The sequence below is a fragment of the Mixophyes fleayi genome, chromosome 7 (assembly GCF_038048845.1).
Source record: "Mixophyes fleayi isolate aMixFle1 chromosome 7, aMixFle1.hap1, whole genome shotgun sequence".
In the NCBI taxonomy this organism is placed as follows: Eukaryota; Metazoa; Chordata; class Amphibia; order Anura; family Limnodynastidae; genus Mixophyes; species Mixophyes fleayi.
In genome coordinates, this window is record NC_134408.1 from 102,351,659 (window position 1) to 102,378,169 (window position 26,511).

Consider the following 26,511-nt stretch of genomic DNA (forward strand, 5'->3'; position numbering starts at 1 on the left):
CATCTGGGGGACACTGCGTTCCCCCCCTTCTGCTATTTGGTCTCTGGTTGTTTGAATCACCTTCCTTGGGGCTTTATACTTGCACTGAAGAGGCTACAGGGGATTGCAGAAGGGAGGGGTTTGTCAGCTTTGATACCTTAATAAAGTTAACTTTAAGTGCCAACTCCACCTCCACTCTCACAACCCATGGAAGCAGCGTCCCCCAGATGGAAGCAGAGAAACGGATTTATCGTGAGTATAAAAATCCTCTTTTCTTATTTGGGCTTGGATATTTTATGTTACAAACATGATTGACCATCCTAATTACAAATATTGTCAATTTATGTCACATTTCCAGTTCATTCGTGTCAAAGACAATATAATAGACTTGCACTTCAATAAAACAATTCCTTAGTATGACTTTCTCCATTTTGTCTTTGTTTGACACAAACATTGAGTAAATCCATTAGGTTTGATTATAGTTTCACAAGTTTAATTAAAATTGCAGTGAGACCAACATGTTTACAGCTTGTGCTCTATTTGAAGATGTACAATAAAATCAGAGTGACATCCAAACAAGTAAACATATTTAGTAAATTGCCTATAGCAACCAATCAGATTCTAGCTGTCATTTTGTAGAACGCTAACTAGAATCTGATTGGTTGCTATAGGCAACATCTCTACTTTTTCAAACCCGCAATTTAGTAAATATACCCCTTAGTCTGTTAAGAGTTTTTATGTGATCCTGACCACATAAGATAAGGGAATGATGTGTGCGTCAAAGCCTTGGTAAAAATTAACAACCCAGGAAAACCTTCTTTTAAAGCTCTTTTCTTTCATCCTTCTTCTGAACCTTGTAAATGTACACATCAACACTTTTATCATAATGGACCTGAACCACAGAAAATTGTTTCCGCATCATGTCTAGGAAGTCATTGTCACGCTGATAGCGAAGTCTGCATGCCAACAAGATCACTGTATGCTCTGAACTCAGGTGCACAATAGTTTTTAAGAGGTCGTCAAATGTTTCCTCTAGATAAATTATATCTGCTCCTACTATCACATCAAATGGAGAAAAGTTCTCAAGTCCTATGCCCCATGTCAGTGGTTTTGCAGACATTTTGTGTTGAAGCTCATCGGGAAGATTATCTTTAACATTTGACTTGAGAAATTCCAATGCTATCTCACGGTCCGTGACTGTTACATCAGCACCTGGGGGTAGAAAATAAAAAAAACTGCAAAACAAAATCTAATACAATTGTGTTGTTTTCACACACATGGTTATTCAAGGTGCTCATATTCTTTCCAATAAGCATAATATGGTAAGGTTACTTTTTTTTCCCTCTTCATTTCTTGATGGAAGCCATAACAATGGTTAGGTTTTGTTTTCAGTATAGACCAATTAAATGCACCTCCCTTTTCCCATAGGTAGGGATTTATTATTTTCTTTAGGGCAGAGGCTTACAACGCACCCCGATGATGTAAGCAGAGTACTGGGCTGGTTATCCAGGAAACACAAGCCTGTCACTTCCATGAGCAGATCTGGAGTATGAATTTTGAATTTGGTGGTTTTTCAGACCTCAGTGCACGCACAACCTCACAGGGTGTCAAGATGGAGAACAGGCCTGAAGGAGGCTTGGAATTAACAAAGGCAGGGAACGCTTTAGGGCAAACATTTTGCCTCAACTATTCTGTGCACATCAACCCAAGTTGCCAGTGGAATGAAGCCAGACTCAGACCCCAAAGTGCAAGTATATTAGGTAAGCACCTAAGATAGGGGCGCTTGATTTGTGTGCATTTTTACTGTTAGTAATGTCAGGTCTCTAGAGTACACTTGTTTGAGCCTGTGGACAGCAAGGTATACCATCTTTTGCCCAACATGCAGTTCTCAGCAAAAAGGTAAAACTAAGCCCCCTGAACACTATAAGGAACTTCTAGCCTGTATAAGAGGTTTTATGATTAAAGATGTGCTATGTATTATTCAAGAGAGCAAGGTATCAGACAAACATAGATTTATAGAGATGCTGGGAATCAGAATATTATTCTCCAAAAAATATGGAGGCTTCCTCCAGTAAGATTAATGAGGCACCTAGGATATTTTAAGTAGACAATGCTTAAGCATATTTACAAACCTATAGGTATGGATGAGGAACAGACTGCAAAAGACCCTCATAAGTGGCATCACCCTTGTAAAGCCATCAGTAAGTCTCTCAGGTGGTGGTGAAGTCAAAGTTAAGGACAAAAGTTGGGTCAATTTTAAAGTAGAATGGATTGCATGACATATTCCAGGATGGGGGAGCCCACAATCAGGGGGAAATTGACAAAAAAATTACAAAATCTCTTCCCTTTTAAATAAACACTGCTTTCATTTCCAAAAATTATGTGAAGTGTCTAGGATATTCTCGGACAACAAAACGATGGTTGACTTCATAAATAGACAGGAAGGTACCAGAAGCAGCTCACTGATGACCAAAGTAGCAAGAATTATTTTTTGGACAGAGAGAAACTTGAAGTCACTCAGCAATGGATGTAGCAGGCAAGCACTGGCAATTACTTCTGCTCACAGAGGGTTTGAGAACTACAAGCACTGTGGACTAAGGATTCTTTTCTAATGACTTCTCAGATAAAATGGTGCTTCTGTCTTAAGTAATATCTACATTTCACATTAATCAGGATGTTGTACGACCATCTTTTTTTTTCCCCACACGACCTCAAGATTGAAAAGGAATAAATCTGCAGTCCTTGGACCTCGCAAGAGCAATTTCTACATGCTTATCCATGACAAAAGAATTCAGGAAAACAGAGCAACTCTTTATGATTCCATCAGGGCACTGAAAAGGGTGTGTCCTTACTAAACAAGCCATCCAGATGGATCAGAGAAGCAATTGTACAGGATTACAAGGGAAATGCGTTTAAGAGGTCTTGAAGGTCCACTAAACAAGAGTGGCGGAATCTTGGCATGCAAGGCTCAGGCTGCTGTTGTGGAGCTTTGAAAAGCAGATGGATGGACATCAATCTATAATCTTAGCTAGTCCTTATCTGGATGTCTTACCCTTCTTGGATTCTCAGTTGGGAGACATGTTATCCCTTTGGCCACTAAATAAATTTATGATTTTACAGCATAAGTGGCTGTTTTTCTTTTTGACACTCCCTACTGTATTACTTGGGTAAATCCCATTGCAATGGTTGCCATGGAGAATTAAAGAGGGAAAAAATGTGAATATTTACCGTTAATTACTTTTCCACAAAATACTCCATGGCCTAGTTACCCACCCATGCTTATGGTGTTTGAGTAACTTTCCAAGTTTTCACCTGCAAAACATAGACATACTAGAAAATGAGTAGCATCTTTATATTACATCCAGGGATGGAATTTTAGCCTGTCTACCTAAACTGGAAAGGGAAACTATCCATTGTAAAAGAAATGTTAAGCATAATTCACATATTTTAACAAATTGTTATATTATAAAGGTTAGAAGGCTGAACTCTATTTCACTCTCAATTAACCAATAGTTGTAAATGCCAGTAATAAGCAGGAAGGGTGGTGCTGGAGGAGCACTGAGTAGATGAGGGTAAACAAAAGAAGCTTATTCTCTACTAGAAAAGGAAGGAATATAATGCAATTAAGAGTGTCTTTAGGTCGGTCTTCACTGCTGTCTATGAAATCTCAAATAAGTGTTTGTATTGTTAACAGTGTGATTGAGTTGGAGAATTATTTCCCCTTTATTAACTAGAGGACAACACCCTGGGGTATAAATTATACTGAAAATTGGGCACTATGACTAAAACTAGTGTTCCCAACCACAACACAAATAATTTGCGATTTTATACACAAAATCTACAATTCAATCCTTACTTTTCCATTGTAGCCAATGAAGTCTCTTCCGTGTTTGACTGACCTGATCAAATTGCTTTCACACTAAATATTTCATTCCAGTGTTCCTCTTGCAGAACAGAGTACTACTCAAGATTTGTTTACCACTTCTAAAAGGTCTGCACACTGCCTAAAATCATTGAATGCTTTTTATGCAAGGACATGTAAAATGGAATCTCTCCAATCTAGCAGTGAACTTAATTGAGTCTACTAGGAGATATCCACTCGAATGGTTGGCAAGCCCAATGTTGCAAAGTTAAGTATTGTATAATGTGGTAGAGATAAGCATATTAATCTGATTATTTTGTCTCTCACAACACTATAATTCAGGGCTGGTATAAGGCTTTCCAAGTCAAACAGCCTCCAAACTTTTAGTCTAAAATCTTATATCACTGCCCCAAAGGAGATTTCACTTCCCAAAAACATTCTGTAACTGAGCCTGCACTGTCTGGCTGGTTAGATCTATCAAAGAACACTGCTAACAGGAATCAGGCTTAAAAGCTAAAGTTTTAAAGAGATGTGGAAAGTCGTCAAATCATGCAAAAGAAGGAATAAAAAAATGTTAGAGACTGTAGCAAACTTATCTACAATCAATATTTTTATAATAAAAAATAACATTTGAAATGCTGGTAAACCTGTGGAGGAAGCCAAAAAGTGTGTGTGTATATCTACTATACAAATGCCTAGTGGCGTGTGTGTAAAAAAACAAACACCAAGCTGCAGCGCCACCTGCTGGGCAGAGTTATACACTGACCTATATATTTCTTGAAGGAGAAGTGACAGTTGGGAGTGGTTGGTGGTTGCCGGGGGTGACAGTGGGGAGTTTTTAACACCTTAAGTAGCTTGATGAAGGATGTGGCGATGAAGATGAAGGATGAGGTGATGGAGAAAAATGATAAGGTGGTGACATGTGGACAAAACCACATTAAAAAAGGGCGCTTGCGTCGGGAAGTAACGCTCTTCCCCTGAGGAGGCCTGGGCTAGGCCCAAATGCATGACAAGAACCTTTTTAACACCTTAAGTAGCTTGATTTGACTAGAATGCATGAGTATCATGCACGGGTTAACTTGTGTGTGTGTGTGTGTATATATATATATATATATATATGTATGCAAGTTCTCAGCATCTGCAAGTTTTTCTAGTGGATGCCATGGCAGTTCAATAACATTTTAGCCAATCACTCCATTCCCACAATTTTTGATGTTGCCAAGAACTGAAATAATCCCAGGCATCCCAATAGCCACAGATCTGTTGGAGATGGTAGTGGACTTTCTATTGTTATGTATTGATGGTATGTTTTCTCTGTCATCATCATTTATTTATATGGTGCCACTAATTCTGCAGCGCTGTACAGAGAACTCATTCACATCAGTCCCTGCCCCATTGGAGCTTACAGTCTAAATTCCCTAAGATAGACACATACTCACACACAGACATAGACAGACAGACAGACAGAGAGAGAGAGAGAGAGAGACTAGGGTCAATTTTGATAGCAGCCAATTAACCTACCAGTATGTTTTTGGAGTGTGGGAGGAAACCGGAGCAGAAAAACAGTTTATCATACTATACAGCCTGCACAGTTAGAAGAGTTTTCAGCTATGTACATCTCTAGATATGAATTCATTCATGAAGTGCTTCTTATTTACGGTTACACTTACCTAGCAATGCAGCCACAATTCCCACTAATCCAGTCCCTGCACCCAATTCTATTACAGAACGCCCCTGTAGGTTAATGCCTCCTGCTTCTAGGTACATGCAGAGAACAACTGCCTGCAGTGGAGAAAGGTGTATGATCAACAAAATGTTGCAATTCACAAGTTATTTACAATGTTAAAGACATCCATTTCTCCCACAATTTTTATTAGTTATAGAACTGTTAATTGTGTGCTCTAAGTTCTGCTACAGTCATTTATCCAATATTTTATACATGAATGATTGCCAATTCAATGGTTATTTTTTCACGTTAAATGATACACGAATAAAAATAGCAGTTTCACATTTTGCAGTTACATGAAGTTTGCAATCAATCATGCACTGGTGCACAAAAGTAAAGTGTGGGTGTCTGGAAGTAGTGCCGTACAGAGAACTATATTCAAGTGCATTAGTTCCTGTCCCGGGTGGAATTTACAGTCGAATGTCAAAAAACCTTCAGGGAGTGCCCTTTAACTTATTTGGTCCTTACAGAGAGGCCATCCTAATAGCAGCAGCTATTTATATAGCTGCTACAGGTGGCTTAGTATTTAGCATTGTTGCTTCACGGTGCTGGGGTCACTAGTTTGTATGTTCTCCCAGTGTTTGCATGGGTTTCCTCCGGGTGCTCCGGTTTCTTCCCACACTTCAAAAACATACTAGTTTGTTAATTGGCTGCTATCAAATTGACCCTAGTCTCTCTCGGGATGTGTGTTTTAGGGAATTTAGACAGTAATCTCCAATGGGGCAGGGACTGATGCGAGTGAGTTCTCTGTACAGCGCTGCGGGATTAGCTGATGATGATATGGATTGAAGCAGACACAGAACCAATAGGACTCGGTCATAAAATATTCCTTCTCATATACAAATGGAAAAAAAAGTATGGGTGTATTTTAAACCTAATACACCCATACTTTTTTTTCCCATTTGAGAAGGAATATTTTATCTCTTTATTGTAGAGGTTTTTTTCCATCAAATCAAAGGTCATCGTGTACTTATGACATGGTTGGGCAAGTGTGTGTGTGCATGTACGCCTGCCATAAACCTGATACATATGCATCTTGAAATGCCTACACCTCAACCTCAGCATGTGTCTAAAAACTCTATTTTTAGAATGCATGTGTGTCCAACTCAGCATCAGCCTCTGTGTGTCCAGATTGTCTTTCGCACCATTTAGTACTTTACATAACATTTCTTGACATACACATGTATGGATATCCAGGTCATGGCACCTTATGAATGGTGTTAACAGACGCTTTATGGTTCACCAGGAAGCACTTTGTATTACAGGGAGACTGTTGCAAATTGGTACACATTTATTCCATTTTTGATTGTTCCAAGTAAGAAAAGGATTATCTCCCTTCTTCCCCCTCTTGCCCTGGAGGAGATTGTCTTCAATAAACCCAGTGTCCCACCCCTTTCCTTACCTTCATCAAACCACTTAAGCTTTGATTTTTTATTACAGTAATATATAAATCACTACTATATATTCGTGATTTGCAGTTTAAAAATAAATAAAAAGACTCTTGTCAATGGAAGTTATCAGGAGTTCCCTTTTCATCAGATATTTTACCCACTGTCTGAAAGTCTCCCTATCGTTCTAGTGAATTTGAAGATCTGACATATATGGTCAAACAAAAAGCCCAGTGTGCCCAGACATAACTATTACTATCATTTATAAACCACCACCATATTACGCAGCGATGAATAATGTATACCTCTAGATGACAGTCCTATTGGTTCCCAATTTAGTTATGCAGCTCATTTAGGACACATTGACCTGAACATCCATTTTTTAGAATTATAAAGTGCTTACTTTACATAGAATTCTTGGGAGGTACAGGGTTGTATATGATGATTGAAAGAAAGGTGTATAACAAGGAAATCTACATCTCATAGGAACATGGTTTAATTGTGAGGATCCTACCAAGCTCTGCTTCAATCCATATGCAATATATAAAATGGTAGTTTATGTCCAAGGGGCCGATTCAATTCACCCACGTTATTCTAGGAATAATGTGGCGCTAATTGTATTACCATTAATACAGTAATTTTAATCTGAATTTTTGCACGCATCCCCGAGGGCTGTGAGAAAACATCAGCGTTAAAGTTACTGTACCAACGGTAATAGTGTGCACTTTTACCGTAGTAACAGTAAGATTGCGCGGGCCGAATTGAATTGGCCCCTAAGAGGCATATTCAATTCTTTTTTTCCGCGCTGCGGAAAAACTATTACGTTAATACGGTAATAGTTAGCTGGATTTCAGCTCGCTGCGAGCTGGAGTAAATTACCGTATTAACTGTTTTTCCCGCAAGATTTTCGGCGTTTGCGCCGAGAATTGAATACGCCCCTAAGTATATAAATACAAGTAAAACTGATGTTCACTTTTGCAACACATTACGCTTGTGTGGGGAAATAGTTTCAGGTTTTATATCAAGCAGGAGATTATAAAGAATATAAAGAATCTTGTAAGATAACAATCTAACACAGATGTATATTATGTAATATATCATTTTGATGTTATAGAATGTTCAACTTGTCTTTTTTTTCCCCCCCAAATGCCAGTATTTTATAGGCAGATACGGCTTCCATTGTATAGCTAAAACCGTACAAAACAGTGCTTTGTTATACATACAGCATCCCACACAACTGCTGATACTCCCAGATCTTTCCAGTCCTGCTTGATCCGTATGGTGTGGTTGACGAAGTTATAGGTAGCACTGGAATTATGAAATCTCTTCAGGCCACTGTGTATACCATCATCATACAACACCAATGCCATTTTAGCAAATCCAGATTAAATATAAGTGACCTAAAGACATAAGATATATATTAGCGATTACAAATTGCACATAGAGTAAAAGATATACACACACAATTATATATATATCTCCATGCCCATGGCATACAACACATGCACCAGCAAACACAATATAATTTAACTCCTAAGTGTAACTGAACACACTGGGCATCATTTACAGTCCGGAGGAAAAACAGTTAACGAGCTAAAAGGATGCACATTTGCAAATGTAATTTTGCATGTAGCACATAAATACTGTCCAGCTTTATTTTTACACAGTGTTTTAGAGTGTTTTAGGTTTTTATTGTATTGGTTGGTAGTGCAAGACTATTGTTGTGTTTATATGCAGGTCTTATAGTTTCACTTAATTCCCTTATTCAATCATGTTTTGCAGCAGTGTTAATTTATTCACTGTATATGTAATCACAGCACCATATAAAAATGCACTTAATGGAAAAAACCCAAGGAAAGGGCCACACCTTCCATCTGCACTTGCAGGAAGAAGACTGAAAATACATCCCACTAGGAACTAGTCACATCACTGAGACAGTGCCTCATGGTGTCACTAGTTCCTATAGAATTCATAGACTGCCTTTTTATTAATATTGGTTCTGCCAGTAAAACAGCTGGCTCTATTACCCACTGCTGGTATGTATATTTACATTTATTGGATACTACACTAGTTTTGGACTCCCTTATATTTTTCTATTGATGATCCCGATAAGTGGAACTCTAGATACATCTACATGAGAATTTTAAAGCCAATCTTTCTCAATAGACACTGAAAATACCACAGGTTTCAACAAGTTCCAGGATAGTCAGATAGCCACTGCACCTAAAAAAAAAAAAAGGCTTGAAGGAGTTGAAGGCAGTGTTTTTAAATGATATGATTTGTAGAACAACAAATTTAAAACTGAAGTGGGGGAAGACAGAGAAGTAACTTAAGAAAACAAACTTTTCTTTATTCTGCTGGATTCAATAGTAGTTTCTCATAGAGACTCATACATTAAAAGAATGCCTGGGAACATACATATTGCTATTATTAAGACTTAAACATTAGAAAATAAATAAATAAAAAATTAAACACACACACACACACACACACACACAAATAATGGCAAACTAAATGGACCTTATGGTTGTTTTTTTACCATCAAATTCTATGTTTAAGTTAACTATGCCAAGTATCCAAGTAGGGAGGGATGTGTCTTTTGCATATTTCTCAATTTAAATGCATTGTTCTAAATAGACTATTGTCAATTCCAGTATGCACCCAAATGGACTCATATGCTGACATTATCCATACATCTTTCATGTGTCTGGTAACAACCAAAGGACTATGCCCTGGAAGTAATATTTTTAAAAAAAAAAAAAAAAAAAAAAAAAAAAAAAAAACAGGTTTTTTATGTCTAGTACATCCCTAACATAGAACACATTCACAGATTTACCTAAAAAGTTGAATGCCTCTTTAATATTACCTTGGGCCTAGTTACAGAACAAAATGAAACAGATTTGTCAGACATGAGCTTCTAAAACCCAAACCTAGTCCCAATTTGTAACAGCTGACTAATTACTAAAAAAAAAACAAAAAAAACACACACACACACACACACACTAAAAACTACGAATATTGGCTAAGCAGGTTCCTTTTTATGGTGAATGTGAGAAGGAGATTATCCATGCCTTCAATTTCTTCCTCTTCACGTAGCCCTCACTTGCTATCTCAATTCATATAGTCTGTCTTGCCGCATTACCATCCATGTGTCATACAGTGATTTCAAGCACAACATAATTTGCAAATCTAATATGTTTAAATACAAAAGCACTATTAATAATAAAACATGAGATGTGGAGTAAAAATGGGACTAGCCAAAAGCATCCAAAAGCATAGTAGCCACCTCTGCCTGGATTTAAGAGGTTTATGCGCAGACATTTTTGTTTTTCAAACAGGCCTCCTAAAAAAAGGTTACCACTTCTGTTATACAAAAACACACATGTTTGAATTGGTTAGCATTACATATTTCTAACATAATGATACTAATTCACTAGCCAGTTTCTTACGAAGAAAATTGTGTATAATGGAATTGAGCAAATTGTTCATACTGTGAGCAGTTATCAACATGTTGCAGTGAAACGGAAGTCTAGGCTTAAAGTTAAAGTTTGGGGGAAGTTAGTATGAGCTTGGCTGTAAGGTTTAGGTTATGGTTGGTTGCGGGATGAAAAGGTTAGAGACTCACAGCTCTCACTTTCAGGGTCTGGAAATCATGCAGGGTAGAAATCCCGCAGAGTTCTGCAGTAGGGTACACAGCTCATTTCCCAAAAACTGCTTTATTAATTGACCTACCAACAAAACACAAAATTGCTTATAGTATAACAAATGGAACTGCAGTCACTGTAGTTCTCCAGAATAACAATAACAATAACAAAAGGCCACACATCTCAAAACCTTGGACCGTTCATGGAAGTTAGTGAAAGTTGGTGTATATATATATATATATATATATATATCTATCTATCTCTGTGGACGCATCTAGCTAGTCCAATTTTACACACACACACGTTGGCGTTATCAGAATTTGGAAATGCAAGAGACCAAAATTTGTGCACATTTTGGTCTGTTGCATTTAAGTTTTGCTAACAATGGAAAACAATTAAAACCGGTGTTATCTATGGCCAAAAAAATATTTACCATATATCTATGCATGTTCCAAAGAAGACACTTTTTGTCAGTATCTTTTAGGGGTAACTACTATACACCACTTGCCACTGTCAGTCAGATGGTGGCAGGAGTTAAAGCATTACAGGTGCCAATCTGTCTCAGCCCAATAAGTGACCAGGGAAAAGCGTTTACACGATTTTCTGCTATTATACTACATGAGCTTATTTTAGAGAATCCTTTTACTAAACAAAAGGAAAAACTCCAGAAGAAAAAAACCTTATAAAAACTGCTCAGTCATGTATTACAATTGTAAAGCGCTACGGAATATGCGGTCGCTATATAAATAAATGTTGATGATGATAATGCAACTTAAAATTAAATACATAAATCATGTTAGAACCAACCGCTACCAAGATAAACTTTTATAACAGATGGTATAAAAGTCTTCACCGCTAGCAGCCACCTTTCCAGTAGAGCTTTATTTGCCCCCAGGTTTTAAGCTCTAGTGTAGTAAAAGCTTATCTATGGTGGCCATAGCACAGGTGGAATAGAAGGCGGTAGCCAAAACTAGAGCTGGTGGTCAGAAGCAAGTCGGGGTCAGGGTCCATAGCAGGCAGAGTAGTCAGGGACAGGACAAAGGTTCGATGCTGGCAGTGAGCAGGCAAAAAGTCAGGGCATACAGAGTGCAAACAGGGCCCAGAAACAAAGCCAAGGGTCACAACGAAGAATCAGGTTGAGTAGTAAAGTATACATAGGAACAGAACAGGTCAGCAAAATGTGCAGCATACAGGACGCTATAACCGGGAGGTAGGCCAAGCCCTCCCTGCCTTAAATAGAACTAGTCACCAATCCTAACGCTGGGCTGATCCCTGCCCTAGTTAGCCCCAGAAGGCCAGTAATAATTAATGTTGCGCACGGCTGTGCTTTCATGATGGGAGCGGCACTGAGTGAAAGGAGAGTCCCATCCGTTGCTCTGGTGATGGCCGGGACAAGGAGGAAATGACGTCCCGGTTGTCATGGCCACAGCCGGGACGCGGGGAACCAGCAAGCAACGAGCTTGCAGTGAAGCCGTGGCTCGTGACACATCAACTCAAAATGTCATGTAGAAGAGGTAAATGTATAGTGCAGTAGCAACACTAAGCAAAATCAGGAGTATCCCAAATCTTCTGTATCCAAGATGCAAGTCTATCAGTCTTGCATGGGACAGCTTGGCTCACCAATGGATTTCCATGTCAAAGAGAACCAGGACATTAAGCTTATTGTGGCTCTGTTCCCAATTGTAAAGCGCTACGGAATTTGCTGGCGCTAGATAAAAGTTGATGAAGTAGTTAGAAAGACTGCATCTACTTTATCTCAAAATGGAGCTTAGAGCAGCAGATAAAAGTATAACAAAGTACAGGCCCTAGAGGGCTCTGTAGTAGTAATAGCAAGAGCACTTAGTCATTTAACAAAATAAGGCACCTTTTATTTATTTTCCCTATTATCTTACTATAGAATTCACTATGTTTTGTCTGTCCACAAATACATGCTGAGCTTGATTAGAATTGAAAAATAATCTAGTGAGAGTGGGGACTGTATCATGGAGAGCATTATGCATAGTTAGATGAAAAAAAGAACATCCTCTTTCAAATCTGCATTTTTACATATCTGGACATAATTAACTAGTCCTAGGATGTAAAGAATCTAATCTCATCTAATACTTTGTCATTAATTTCTTCATGTTGGATTATTTTTTGTTGAATAAATAATGTATGAAAACGCAAGTACACCCCATGATTCAGTAGCCTGTACAAACTTCAAGTAATGGTGTTCTGCATGCGTTTCAGGCTTGTACATAGTTGAGCAATTTTGGCCACTCCTCCTTACAACATTGCTTCTAATCATAAATGGCTGCAGGCATTAATGTATGCCCAACTCTAAGGTTCCACCACAGCACCTCAATGTGATTGTAGTCTGGACTTTATCCTGGTCATTCCAAAACCATTATTTCATTTTTCAGCAGTTTAGTTGTAGATTTGCTGGTGTTTTTAGGATCATTGTCTTGTTGCATGATACAGTTTCTGCCTAGTTCTTGTTGGACACATGACCTCACATTTCCCTCCAAGCTTCTGTGTTACAAAAAAAAGGAGGGTTTATAGTGGGACCAGTTTTTTGAGAGGTGTCTGGTGCTGTGGCTGTAAAACAATCCCAAATCATCACCCTCCATCACCAGGCTTAAATGTTGGCATGAGATTTTCATGGTGGTATATTTGGTTTTTGACAAACACTGCATTGTAATTTAGGCTGAAAAATTGCTGACAAACCTAATTAATACTGCAATGGTTTTTGGGGAGTCAAGGGGTATTCTTATGGCTACCTTTCCATAAAAGCCATACTTTTTGAGTCATTGTGGTGGTAAAGCCATTCATTTTGAACATTTACCAAGTTGACAGAGGCCTTCAAATCTCTGTATGTAGCTTTTGGGCTCTTTGTCATCGTTCTGAGCATCATTTGGTCCGATTGTTGGATGAATGTGCTGGGACATGGAGATAAAACAAACCTGAATGCCCAAGATAAAAAGCAGAACATTTGTCAGTTCTAAGTAGCGGTGATAGCACTTCCTGAAGATCATGATGGCTTAATGCGAGTTCTAAACAGATTAAAGTAAGAATATAAAATATGATTTATTAATAATCAGCTATTAGGATATACAAAGAAATAAATGCATATGCACAAGATAATATAACTGAATAATTGTAGTATATTTAGGTGCATGACAGTGCAATAAGTAAAAAAGAAAAAAACATTAGGTAGCAAGTCGAAAGTTGTTTTTAGTCTGTAGTTTTCCTTCCTCTTTCTTGACTAATAAAAATGAAGTATGCTGTAATTGATATATTTTACCACACCAGTAAACAGAGATAACCTCATTTGTTCATGATAAAACAATGATTCATAACCTATAAATATTTTTTTTCCCTGTAACAACCACCCTTTTCTCCATAGCCAACCCTGCTAAACATACAGTGGCAAAACTGTATGTGAATCCCTTGGAATAACCTAGTCATAAAATGTGATCTCATCTTCATCTGCCCTTTTTTTTTTTCGAACGCATGGTGTAAACATGCACAGTGCAGGGTGGAAACACTATGTGTACCATTGGCATTAATAACTGGTTGATCCTCCTTTGGCAACAATTACCTTAACCAAATGTTTTCTGCGGATCAGAGTTGCACAAACAGTCATGAGGAATTTTGGACCATTCCTCCTTACAAAACAGTTCAGCAGTAGTTTTGGGAAGTCTGGTGTGAACCACTCTTCAGATATGCCACAGCATCTCAAATCGGGTTTAGGTCAGTACTCTGACTGGACCAGTCCAGAAGTCTAATTTTCTACAGTTGAAGTCATTCAGTTGTTTATTTACTTCTGTACTGTTACATCACCCAACCTCTGTTAGGCGTCAAATTGCTAACAGCTAGCCTTACAGCTTCCTGCAAAATGTCTTGATAAACTTTGGAATTAATTTTTCCATCACTAAGAGTAAGCAGTCCACGTCCTGAGGCAGCCACAAAGCATTCTGCTCCCTCCACCATACTTTACAGTTGGGATGAGGTTTTGATGCAGGTGCCTTTTTATCTCCACACATAGTGTTGTGTGTTCCTTCTAACCAACTCAACTTTCATTTAATATGTTCACAAAACATTTTGTCAGTAGCGCTCTGAAATATCCAGATGGTCTTTAGTGAACTTCAGACGTGCAGCAATATTTTTGATGGACAGCAGTGGCTTCTTGCGTGGCATCCTCCCATGAACACCATTCTTGTTTAGTGTTTTACGTATTGTAGACTTTTGAACAAATATGTCTGCAAGTTGCAGAGACTTCTGTAAGTCTTTAGCTGACACACTGGGATTATTCTTAATCTTTATGAGTATTCTGCACTGTGCTCTTGCAGTCATCTTTGCAGGGCGGCCACTCCTAAGGAGAGTGGCAACAGTCCTGAACTTTCTCCATTTATAGATAATTTGGCTGATGAACACAAATGCTTTTAGAGATACTTTGTAACCCATTTCAGCTTTAGTCAACAAGTCTTAATCTAAAGTAATTTGCGATCTCATTTGTCCGAGGCATGATTCACATTAGGCAATACTTTGTGTGAATAACAAACTCAAAATTTGCGAGTAGTTTTTATAGGACAGGGCAACTCTAACCAACACCTCCAATCTTTAATTATATTTACCACTACCAGTGCTTAAGATTGCAATAGAAAACATTTATGGAATTATTATAAAAGACCGTTAAATAAAAACACATAATTTGCAACTTGTATAACAATGAAAATTAATAGAGTATGGGATATCTTCATTGGCGCCAGAGGCACTTTTTCTCTGCCTCCGATCTGGTCTCATTGATTGAACTCCAGGTTAGTTAACTCCTAATGTCAATTAGATTCATGGAAGTCATTAGCCTAGGGGTTCACATATTTTTCCAGTCTATACTTTAAATGTTACAAATATGTATTCAATAAGGTAATCTGAGTGTTATTAGTTTACGCAGAGTGTGTTTGTCTACTCTTGCGACTTAGATGAAGACCAGGGGTTAAATGTATCAAGCTGAGAGTTTTCCGGCAGGTTTGAAAAACCAATCAGATTCTAGCTATCATTATAATCTACAAAATGACAGCTAGAATTTGATTGGTTGCTATAGGCAACATCTCCACTTTTCAAACCTGCCGGAAAACTCTACTTGATACATTTACCCCCAGATCACATTTTAGGAATAATTTATGCAGAAATCCAGGCAATTCCAAAAGGGTTTACATACTTTTTCTTGCCACTGTACAAAACCTGACATCCAAATACAAACAGACACCAACACAACTAATATGTACATTTAGAACATGAAATTAAAGGGTGTCTTGGAAAAGAATGTTTACTTCTAAAACATCCCTGCGGCTCAATTACAAAACACTTCTGGGTATATTTTACTAAATCGGCGCTTTCCCTTCATTTTATAAAATGACAATTTTATTAAAGACAAAACCCATTGTGTGGTTTTAAAAAAATTTAATTGGCGCTTAGTAAACATACCCCTTTTTAGTTATCTGCTTTACGGATGAAGTCATGATTTTGCTAAATTGTGGCCATTATCTGCTCTGCCCTCTCTAAAAAGTAACACATTGTAGGAAAAGGTGACTGTCTTCTCAGTTTATGTTAAAAATATTTAGTTGTCTAGTTCATCTTCATTTACTTAACAATTAGCATACCTAGAAGAGTTAGCAGCCAGTCCCATGTACACACTTTTTTCTACATGATGATTTTTAGTTATGAGATGAAGCTCTTGAAATTGCACAAAAGATCTCATTTTGTAACCTATTGTTTCCAATATGTTCTGCTACTCAATGTTTAACTTACTTTAATCATGCAATACCAACATATAATGGCCTTGTTTTAGCATTAATCACCACCACAGAATTTAAGGGGATGAGCAATCCGATATGAATTGATCACTGAAATAAGAAGTAACAGGAGGTTTTTTTTCCTCTCATTTAAAAAAAAACACATAAAAAAATAGTGTAAAGCCACATTGTGGTTAATTTCTAGTTATATTAACCATTAAGTGGCAGGCTGTCAACTGACAGCCACATGGAGCCATATTTAGAGTTGGTGCTTTGTTAATTGCTAATGAATACATTCTACAGTTGTAATTGTTCACCCATGTGTATGCCCCTTAGTTTAACACAACTCACTTATTGTGCCTAGATCTCTTGATCAGAATACGATATAATCTTCAGAGTGTTAGACGAAAATGCCGCCAAGCACCTTAAGCCCCGTTATGCTACAGAACATTAAGTGTACATTTCTAAATGTTTCAAGATGCCATTTTCGTATTGGATCAACCTTTATTTTAGGATTGGGGTGTCTTTAATGAAAGATAGTGACTCAGATTATGAGACAGACTTAACGTAGGAGGATTAAACAGAGCTATGTTGTAATATTTGAGAAAAGAAGACCTCACTAAAGTAATATTTAATTCTATTTAGTTTGGTTCCTCTTTAAAATGTAGTCTCTCTATAAAGAGACCTCACTCCCCTATGTTACGAAATCTTTTAATCTCCACAATTATTGAAATACAATGTACACTGATTTTGGAGCAAGTGCACGCTACCCGATTTGAAAGGACCCTGCTCACCACCAGGGCCGTGTATTCTGTTATAAATAGCAGCAGTGCATTGACTGGAAGACATTTGCTCGCTGTCACTGGCAGCTGCGACAAACGCCATATGTCTCAGTTGCAGATACAACCCAAGCAGGCAGCAGCTGCATGATGGCAAAATATTAACTTATCCATTTCTTGTTTTCATTTTCAGAAATCCTTTTATCGTTTAAAGTCCCACTACAATATATCATTCTATATATAAACAGTATACTGTTATTCTTGCCATGTTTATACATTTACAGATTGGTAAATAAACTATATTACACAGCAATTTATGCACAGTAAAACTAAGGGGAAATTCTTTAAATTACTTGAATACAAATAGAACCAGAAAGTTGTTTGAGAAGTACATTTTCAAATGCGACATTTTTTATTTCAATAATTCAACAGTTAAACTACCTTAAAGTTGCAGTATCTGTTATAAAAGTACATTTCACTTTATTTTTAAATATACTGCACTCAAAGGTGCAATGCAAAATACAGGTTTATGCATCACAATAAAACAGTTAAAACCAAAACCATGCAGCTTACATGAACAATAAACAGCCCTATTTTGTAATGATCCACGGTCAGTGACACCATTGTACTTCATATAAAAACAGCGCTCATAGCCACGTTGCTCCTCAAGCGGCTGCCTGGCTTCAAATTATGCCATTAGGAATACACTGAATCTACTGGAGTACAAACACATCCCAAGTTGGATATACATGCTGTGATATTGGCAGTTATCAGCAAACTGGCCCAATATTACTGCATTTGTGGCACCAAAATAAGCAAGATAGTCTGATCAAAATGAAAGATGCTTATGCTGCACCTAACCCACATGACCACTGAGTATGATCACAATACAACTGCATACATTGTAAGCAAACATACAACACCATACTTGACCAATAGGATACGATAAAAAATGAAACTAAACCTCTCAAGTATTTAAACCACATACACATCAAGCAGCCTAGTCAAGTCTATGAAGTACCACCACACTCCACAAATCCATGCCAGCCTAAAAAGTTAAAATGATCCCCGACATGTACAATGGTTCAATTATTTGGTTTATGTTGTTCGATAAGCTCTTTAACCTTAAACCGCACTTGAATCTTCATATTTAGGCTCAGGAAAATGGGAAGAAATGTAATCATCTGAACCAAAACAGAACAAAGAAAAGGGATGAAGAGGAATGACAGCCACAGAAAGTCCATCCTGCCTCCACTACACTACAGAAAATTATATATATATATAAATATATATATATATATATATATAATATATATATATATATATATATATATATATATATATAAAAAAAAATTAAAAAAGCCTTCTCTGAAACACAGGTGCCATAATCAGGTATATTGTTTCTTGTTGATCACCAAAAATGTAAAAAGAAAAAAAAAATCCAATACACAGAAAAGTGCATGAAAAAAAAACAAGAAAACCAGAACACATCTGAAGCCATTTTTATCAATATTTACCATTATTTAAAACTTTTTCCAAACTTTTATTTGGTAGCTGTATAAAAAGTGTGGATTTCTTCCGTTACTGTGCCTCCTTCTGGAAACTACTGTGCATTCCAGTATTGGCTTATAGTTGTGACTCCCAATTTGAGGCAGTAGTATGTCTAGTTTTTTTTGTTTTTGTTTTTTAAATGGTGTGCCATGTTGGCAGATCTTGATTAAGGGTTCATGCCACCAGTGACAAATGCCTTAGGCCAATATGGTCATAACACCCCCTCACTTTCCATACCAAACTAAAACGCAGAAGGCAAAAATTAACTCGTTTTTAATTTAAAATCTGACTTCCTACACCATCCCCAAACCCCATCAATATTTACTTTTGCACATTTAAAAAACTCTCTTCCACTCGTCTTTTAAAATGGCTCACTGCAATATTTCGCACACTGCATTTTTTCCCATTAACATGAGAACTGCATAGCTGAACAGAGGCATGAATATGCACTACTGAGGGTGAAGGCAAGGCAGGGGGGAATCTTATCTCTCCTACTCACTTATTCACAAGTGCCTGCCTGAAGATGACTTCTTCAGCCTTTACCATGGGAATACATCAGGATTTACTACATTTTTCATTCATGTTTTCATTTTACTTTGGAGAACAAACATTTGCTTAATTTTAAAATGAATTGCAATTTATGTCTACCCATGTCAAAATGTTGCACCCCCACCAGCCGTGCACTCTAGTCAGCGTATTTGGCTAATCAGATCCTGCTTGTTGGCCTACCATATACTATTTTTTTCTTTTAAGAAATTTAAGAAAAAGTACAAGTTAGCACAATAAATAAAAATGTACCTTATTTTCAAGACAGTCATTTTTAGCCTTGCTGCGGCTCTCCTTAGGTGTGTCTGCTCAGTACAAGAGATGTTGTGGATCCAAGTGGAAGGACCCTTTACTACTGTACTATTTTTGAGGAAAAGTAGAGCTATTAAAAATAGCTGTACAGCTTCTCACTTTTGTAAATAGACAGAACCATAAAATAAATAGATGCATACTGCTAGACAAATATCCAGTTATTGGCTTATCTCTGTGTGTACAAGTGTTTTTGAGTTTCTAGAGAAGAACCATAATTTTAGAATATTCCTAATATATCAAACATAGTAAGATATTAATTTACAAGGCGGAAATTATACCTCTTATGGAACAGCAGATATATCTGGGATACTCAAACAAAACATTTAAATATAGGAAATGGTAATTTTGCAAATACACAACTCGTTGTTTTAATGTTAGGAGTGTATTCAATATTTGTACAGCCAACACACTTACTGACAAGCCCCTTTGGAAATTTGACAAACAACCCAGTCACCTCCAACATCTCTATTCAGATTGGTATGAGTGTACAGGATACCATTCTGTTAGGAAATGAAAAGGCCTTATTCACTAGTTTGGAGAATCAGACTGTTGTGACTCAGTAGCAGCCCATGTGTAAATGAAAGGACATGTACAAGCTGACACCGGAATTTGGCCAAGACGGGCAGTGAGAAAGTTAAGCAATTTCCCAACACCATTGACATTAATAAAGCTCTGGGTTTCAGTTCAGACATAAGTAAGGCATGGAGCTCAATATAGAAACCATAACTAAGGATATCCGTAAAACTTACAGGAGGGATAACAGATAAAAGTTGTGAGTACAAGAAAAACTCACAATTTAGAAGCAAGTTAATTACAGTATTACCCAAAATATAAAAATGTATATATATATATATATATATATATATATATATAAAAAATTATATATATATATATATATATTTATTTATTTATTAATTACACATATACACAAACACATACTGAATTTGCAGATTATTATGTGCATTGGCAGAATGTTTGCACTATGAAATGGCCGGGCAACATTGATTATTGGTGTGCACAGATTTGGTATCCCCACCGAAGTTCTCCATGTCTATCAACTTCCATTCACATACATTTTCCAAGCTGACCACTATATTCAATATTATACACCGATCAGCCACAACAATAAAACCACTGACAAGAGAAGTGAATAACATTGATTATCTTGTTACAATTGCACCTGTCAAGGAGTGGGATATATTAGGTAGCAAGTGAGCAATTAGTTCTTAAGGTTGATGTATTGGAAGCAAGAAAAATTGTCAAGCATAAGGATCTGAGCGACTTTGACAAAGGCCAAATTGTGATGGCTAGACAACTGGGTCAGAGCATCTCCGAAATGGCAGGTCTTGTGGGGTGCTCCCGGGATGCAGTGGTTGATAATTATAATTCATCCCATGTATGACATATATTTCAATTATTATGAAAACAAGGCTTGGATTGTTTCCTATGGAGTACAGAAACCGGAAGTGAATATATGTATAAATTATCTTATAGATTATCTTATGGATCTCATTTTCTAATTCAGGGCCTTGATGTATATATTTACTCATAGACAGACAGATAGCGATAGAGAGAATGAATACTAGTGTGATGTATCTTTTTTCTATTAAATGTTGTATTTTTCCTATTGCTGGTCTGTTTGTTGAACAACTACAGATTCTGTTTTTTTGAATTATGGACTATGCACAGCCTTTCAAGTTTTAATTTATTTATTGTGTGTCTTATCTATTTTTCTTCAAACTGGATTGTGCAAGATAAGCGATATGTACAATTCAATGAATTCTGATGGATATTTTTTTTATATATATATATAGCCAAGTAAGATAGCAGATCATCTGTGATTGGATAGAAGTAGCATAAACAGAAAGTGGGAGCACTAACTTTCTATCCACCTTGAAAAAGTCTACCAAATCGAACTACGTTGGTAAAATAGATCTGGTGTTTTATCTTGGTCTTTTCTGGTTTTTGAAATGGACCTCCTTTCCGGCTACTGATAAAATCAAGGACACAAAACATCTAAAGTGTAACTGTGACCCGGGGAATATTGTGGTAACATCAAACATATACTGCTGTTGTTTTTGCATCATTTCTGGTAGGAGTGACTGGTACATACCACTTTTATATATTACCGTTAATGTTTTGAATAATGTGAGTGTTTTGAAGCATTTATTAAAGAAAATACATGAAGATTTTAAGCTGTATTATGCTTGAAGCATTTCTTTCCCTCTTTTCCTATTCATAACTATGCTGTATGAGGAGGAATCAAGAGAGATTTCATGTTTGAAAGGAAGATCAAAGGGAGAAAACAAAGTCTCTTATAAATGATAAATGACAACAAAAAAGAAAACTTCTTGTAAGAAGTGTAGCACTAGGGGGCAGCACACGTGGAGATTTTACAAAAGAAGTTATTCCCTTTGTATTATCCAGGTGATATCTATTTGTCACGTTAAGAGAACACTGTATTGAAATATTCAATTTTTGAGTGTATGTCATGATTTAAACAGATCACTGATTAACAATAAGGGCCTGATCTTGAGTTAAGAGCAGAGCAAAGAAAAAGAGCAAATTTGCACCTTGGCAAAACCATGCTGCATCTGTCCCATGTTACATTGGGACAGATTTATAGTTGGGATACAGCGTGTCATAGATCAACTTTAATTTTAGTGTACAAATAAAGCTATCAAGTATTTGTGTGCTACATGAAAAAAAGAGCCAGTATTTTCCTTATGTTGAAAAAAATAAGTCATTGCTAAAAAGGTGTGAGAACACACAGTGCATCGCAGATTCCTTTGTATTGGGCTGCATACTGGTCAGAGTGCCCCTGTCCACCACCGAAAGCGCCTACAATATATCATGTAAGCAGAAGAACTGGACCATGAAGCAATGGAAGAAGGTGACCTGGTCTGACGAAACAGGTTTTCTTTTATATTTAATAAATTATTTGTCCTTCCTGTAGGACCTCGACAATGACACAAATCCATACAAACATCTTACAAGATGATACACAGAGATCATTGCACATAATTATAAAACTAATGGACATGATATGCCAGAAAATATAAGGGATAGATTTATCAAAAGTTCAAAAAAAAAGAAAAGTGGAGGTGTTGCCCATAGCAATCAATTAAATTCCAGCTATCAATTAAATTCCAGCTATCATGTTCTAGAATGTACTAGATAAATGAGAGGTAGAATCTGCTTGGATGCTATTGGCAACATCCCCACTTTTCCTTTTTAGAATGTTTTATAAATATACTCTTAAGAGTGCATTCTGCATTTTCTGGAAGAGACATCTTCTGCTGATGCTCAGTTTGGAGGAAAAATCGTTCAAGGAGTTATTCATTAAAATGTTTTCACTCGCCACAACCCATTCGTTATTGCTGCCATGGAGTCGATAAGGGAATGAGAGAAATACCAACATTAATTTAATTTCCTTGATTATACTCCATGACAACCCAATATTCCCACCTATATTGTCTGGTTATACTTTTCAGGAACAGCTTGGGAAGTTCATCAAAGACAACATGGGAAGAAGCCACACTATAGACCTTCCAGACGTGTTTCTTTTTCCTGTCTTTACTCAGCAGTCTAGGGAGTTAACCGATTTGTTATGACATGGGGTATATCAAGGAAATTAAAAGAGTGGTAAGAATTCTCTCACATCTCATGAAAGAATCAAAAGGCAAAGGAAACTAGACTGTACCAGAGGTATTCGTTTACGGATTGCACAAAGAAAGAATTTTATTGGTCTGGCGCCGAAGACCAGGGGGTAAATGTATCAAGCTGAGAGTTTTGCGGCGGGTTTGAAGAGTGAAGATGTTGCCTATAGCAACCAATCAGATTCTAGCTATCATTTTGTAGAATGTACTAAACTAATGATAGCTAGAATCTGATTGGTCTTTCAAACACGCCGGAAAACTCTCAGCTTGATACATTTACCCCCAGGACTATTTTAGAACATATGAGTTAAGCTTCATATATGATGACATATGGAGAGAAAGGACATTATTATGCAACACCACCTACTGGTGTTTTAAGGAAACCACACACCCCAGTGACTTAGGATGGTTGCTGTGATCACAACACACCGCAGCCCACTAGTGACTGAGAAGGCAGTCTGTAAAAGTAATATAGAGGACAAAGTGAGAGAGAGATGTGATTTGACTGGGGACCTGGGACACTGGAGGTGGAGGTCCCAGGCTCTCCTGGGATTGCCTGGGAGCACAAGCACAGTAGCTGCCCAAGGGCAAGTAATGTGTGCCCTGAAGAGGGGTAGAGACCCCTGGAGAGAAAGGGGTATTGCTGCAAATGACAGCATGCATACACCCTGGGATATAAAGCAGAGACACCTGGAGAGAAGGTTGTAGCAAAGAGTTGTGGGAAACCCAGAGAGAACACTAGAGAAGAGTGTTATAGCCAAAGGGATTTTACCCCTGAATGCAAAGCTGAGAGTTACACATAGAAAGGGTCAGAGCTGCATGTTTGTTGGAGATAAGCTACACTGTGATTACTGCATGTGTATACTGGAAACAGACAGAGGCTGAACTGTGAGTAGCTGTGGAACTACTGTGACCAGGAGAACCTGGTATGTTCTGTGATAAAACCAGCAGTGTAAAATGTGTGCAGGAGGAGTAAGGTGATATACTCGCAACCAAATTCATATTGCTCAATAAGAACTGTGCTGGAGAGAGTAAGGAGCTGTATTAATATTTCTGTATTGCTGCAACCATTATGATTATTGTGCTGGAGGAAGAGCAGTGTAAATAAAGAGTTCAGATTGTCTAGCAACTAAATTATTCTGACTTTTATTGCTCTGCACAACAAAGTGACATCACCTGTGTCCCACTACCTACAAATAGACTAATAATAATAATACTAAAATTCCTATATGTGCAGGTACCCCCTAGTCATTTACACCCATGCCCATCAGCTAGCCAGGGTTTGAGAAGTAGGTGCACTGTGTAACCTGTGCACCTCACACTACACACAGTGACAGGGGGTTACAATTATTATTGGAGTTTTGAGCTCTACATACTTTTAACTGGTGCTTCATTTTTGATGGATGTTTAAAACTCTGATATTTTATATTTTCAATTTTTACTTTTGAATAAATAGATATTTTATGCCAGTACTTTTTACTAGACAAATTCTTCCATATAGATTATTAACAGTTTATTTAACACTGTTTATGTTATGCCTGTAATTTCTGGGGAAAGACAACAGGACTGTGAAAAGACAACAGGACTGGAGAAAACCTATCAATTTATATTGTTTATAATGTTACTTTCAAGTAACATAGATTTTTTTTTTTTTCTATTATTATTATTATTATTATTATCTACAACCATAAGCTAAAGAATGCTAGACAATAACATATATGTACCCACACAACAGAACTAAGAATGTTTGACATTGCAGACAAACTTTAGTTTATCAGCCATCTTAAGCTTTGAAGGGCTAGTTGCATTGTTATTCCGTAGGTCTTCAGGCATTGTCTGTTGTACATAGGGAAAAGCCTCCACCCAAGAGCCAATCTTATTTCAAATGCTGCACAAGTTCCTAACACATTTAAATCATTTCTTGAATATATTTAGAAAGGAAAAACAAAGCAAATGTTTGCTAAGTTATTAACACTAATAAAATAGAGAGTTGCAACAAAATATAATATCATGTACCAACTATCCTGCCAGGGTCAGAAACCATTGACTTAGTGAAAAGAGTTTTGATAAAAGCAATCTAAAGGGACATATTAAATTTACTGCAAGGGGACGCAATGTGTCTCCAGAACAGTCCACAGAGACACATTTTTTTTAGTGAAAGTACCGCTCACTTTTGCTCACACCCCATAGAGGTACGAGCAAAAGTAAACATTACTTTTTAGCGTATAAATAGTAATAAAGTGTAGCCAGCCAACTGATTCTGACCAATTGTGTGAGCTTTTACAGAAATCTCTGCTTATTTCCCCGTGCGCCCCATAGAGATACGAGGGAAAATGAACAAAGATTTCTGTACCATATTAGCCAGCAAGGTGTGCAGCAGAGGCATCTCACATATAATTGAATATCCCCCTATGGAGGGAATTAAATTCCCATTGATGTCCAGCTGCATTCATTTCTGAATATTACTGTTCCCACACATCATGGATTTCCCTGCACACCTCTACGTCAGAGCTGCAACTTAGAATTCTAGCACCTGGGGCGAGAAAGACAAATGCCGCCCTCCTGGCCCTCAATTTTAACCAAATGAACCTAAAATATTCCTAAATTGCTCCCCCCTCAGCGGTCACCCCTGTTCCACGGCCCTAGTTACAGCCCTGCTCTATGTGGTGCAAGGAAAACTATGCAGCTACATTGTCACAGAATGCCTTCACCATTGTACTAGAGGCACTCTGCAGATCATCTTAGGGAATTACATTTCTACCTAAAGATACTACTTCAAGAGAGACGAAGTCCCTCCCGAAAATAACTAACACGACAGGCTAAATAAACCATTACACACCAACTATGACCAGGAGCAAAATAAAGAAAATGACAATAAGGAAACTGTAACGCCCTGGAATGTAAATTGAAGGTCTGACAACAGTTCAGATAAATGTCTGCAACTGATTAATTTAAAACTACCATATATAATTCCTCATACCCACCGTCACAACCTTAACTTATCCACCTAGATTTAAGTGCTGCTACACCGCTATTTACTGCTGTTCATATATTTACGGGCTTTATATTAGTTCAAACAGATGAAAGAACAAACCACGTCAACCATGTGTGCGTCCCACGCCTCGCTTTGGTCACTTCACGCCCCGGAAGACATATTTTTGTGTGTGTATAGCGGTTCACGTCCGGGCTCCCAGTACAATGCTGACACCTGATTGGCTGTCTTTTGCTCGCTATCGTCATCCATGTTCTGACAGATCGCTGGTTACATATTACCACGCCCACTGAGAAGGT

At 37.4% G+C, this 26,511-nt stretch overlaps 1 protein-coding gene across 4 annotated transcripts; it reads right to left on the reverse strand.

Moving 5' to 3' along the window:
* On the reverse strand, positions 1 to 26,469 carry METTL21A (methyltransferase 21A, HSPA lysine). Of its 4 annotated transcripts, none has more exons than XM_075180225.1 (4): positions 26,315 to 26,469; positions 8,179 to 8,355; positions 5,512 to 5,623; positions 1 to 1,191 (listed from the first exon to the last, which is right to left on the reverse strand). In XM_075180225.1, exons 2-4 carry the CDS (start codon positions 8,323 to 8,325, stop codon positions 800 to 802), a joined length of 651 nt encoding a protein of 216 aa, XP_075036326.1. In that variant the 5' UTR covers positions 8,326 to 8,355; positions 26,315 to 26,469; the 3' UTR covers positions 1 to 799. The 4 variants fall into 4 exon arrangements, with proteins under 4 accessions (XP_075036326.1, XP_075036325.1, XP_075036328.1 ...); XM_075180224.1 differs by lacking the exon at positions 26,315 to 26,469 and adding an exon at positions 19,502 to 19,656; XM_075180227.1 differs by lacking the exon at positions 26,315 to 26,469 and adding an exon at positions 10,581 to 10,666.
* Between the last annotated feature and the right edge of the window lie 42 nt (positions 26,470 to 26,511).

What these genes read in the sequence shown, in the direction of transcription:
- METTL21A (XM_075180225.1), bottom strand. Translation starts at nt 8,325, where the DNA reads ATGGCATTGGTGTTGTATGATGATGGTATACACAGTGGCCTGAAGAGA. An exon ending in CAGCAGTTGTGTGGGATGCT is followed by an intron (nt 5,624 to 8,178) that starts GTATGTATAACA and finishes TCTCCACTGCAG; the next exon opens with GCAGTTGTTCTCTGCATGTA. An exon ending in AATTGTGGCTGCATTGCTAG is followed by an intron (nt 1,192 to 5,511) that starts GTAAGTGTAACC and finishes TTCTACCCCCAG; the next exon opens with GTGCTGATGTAACAGTCACG.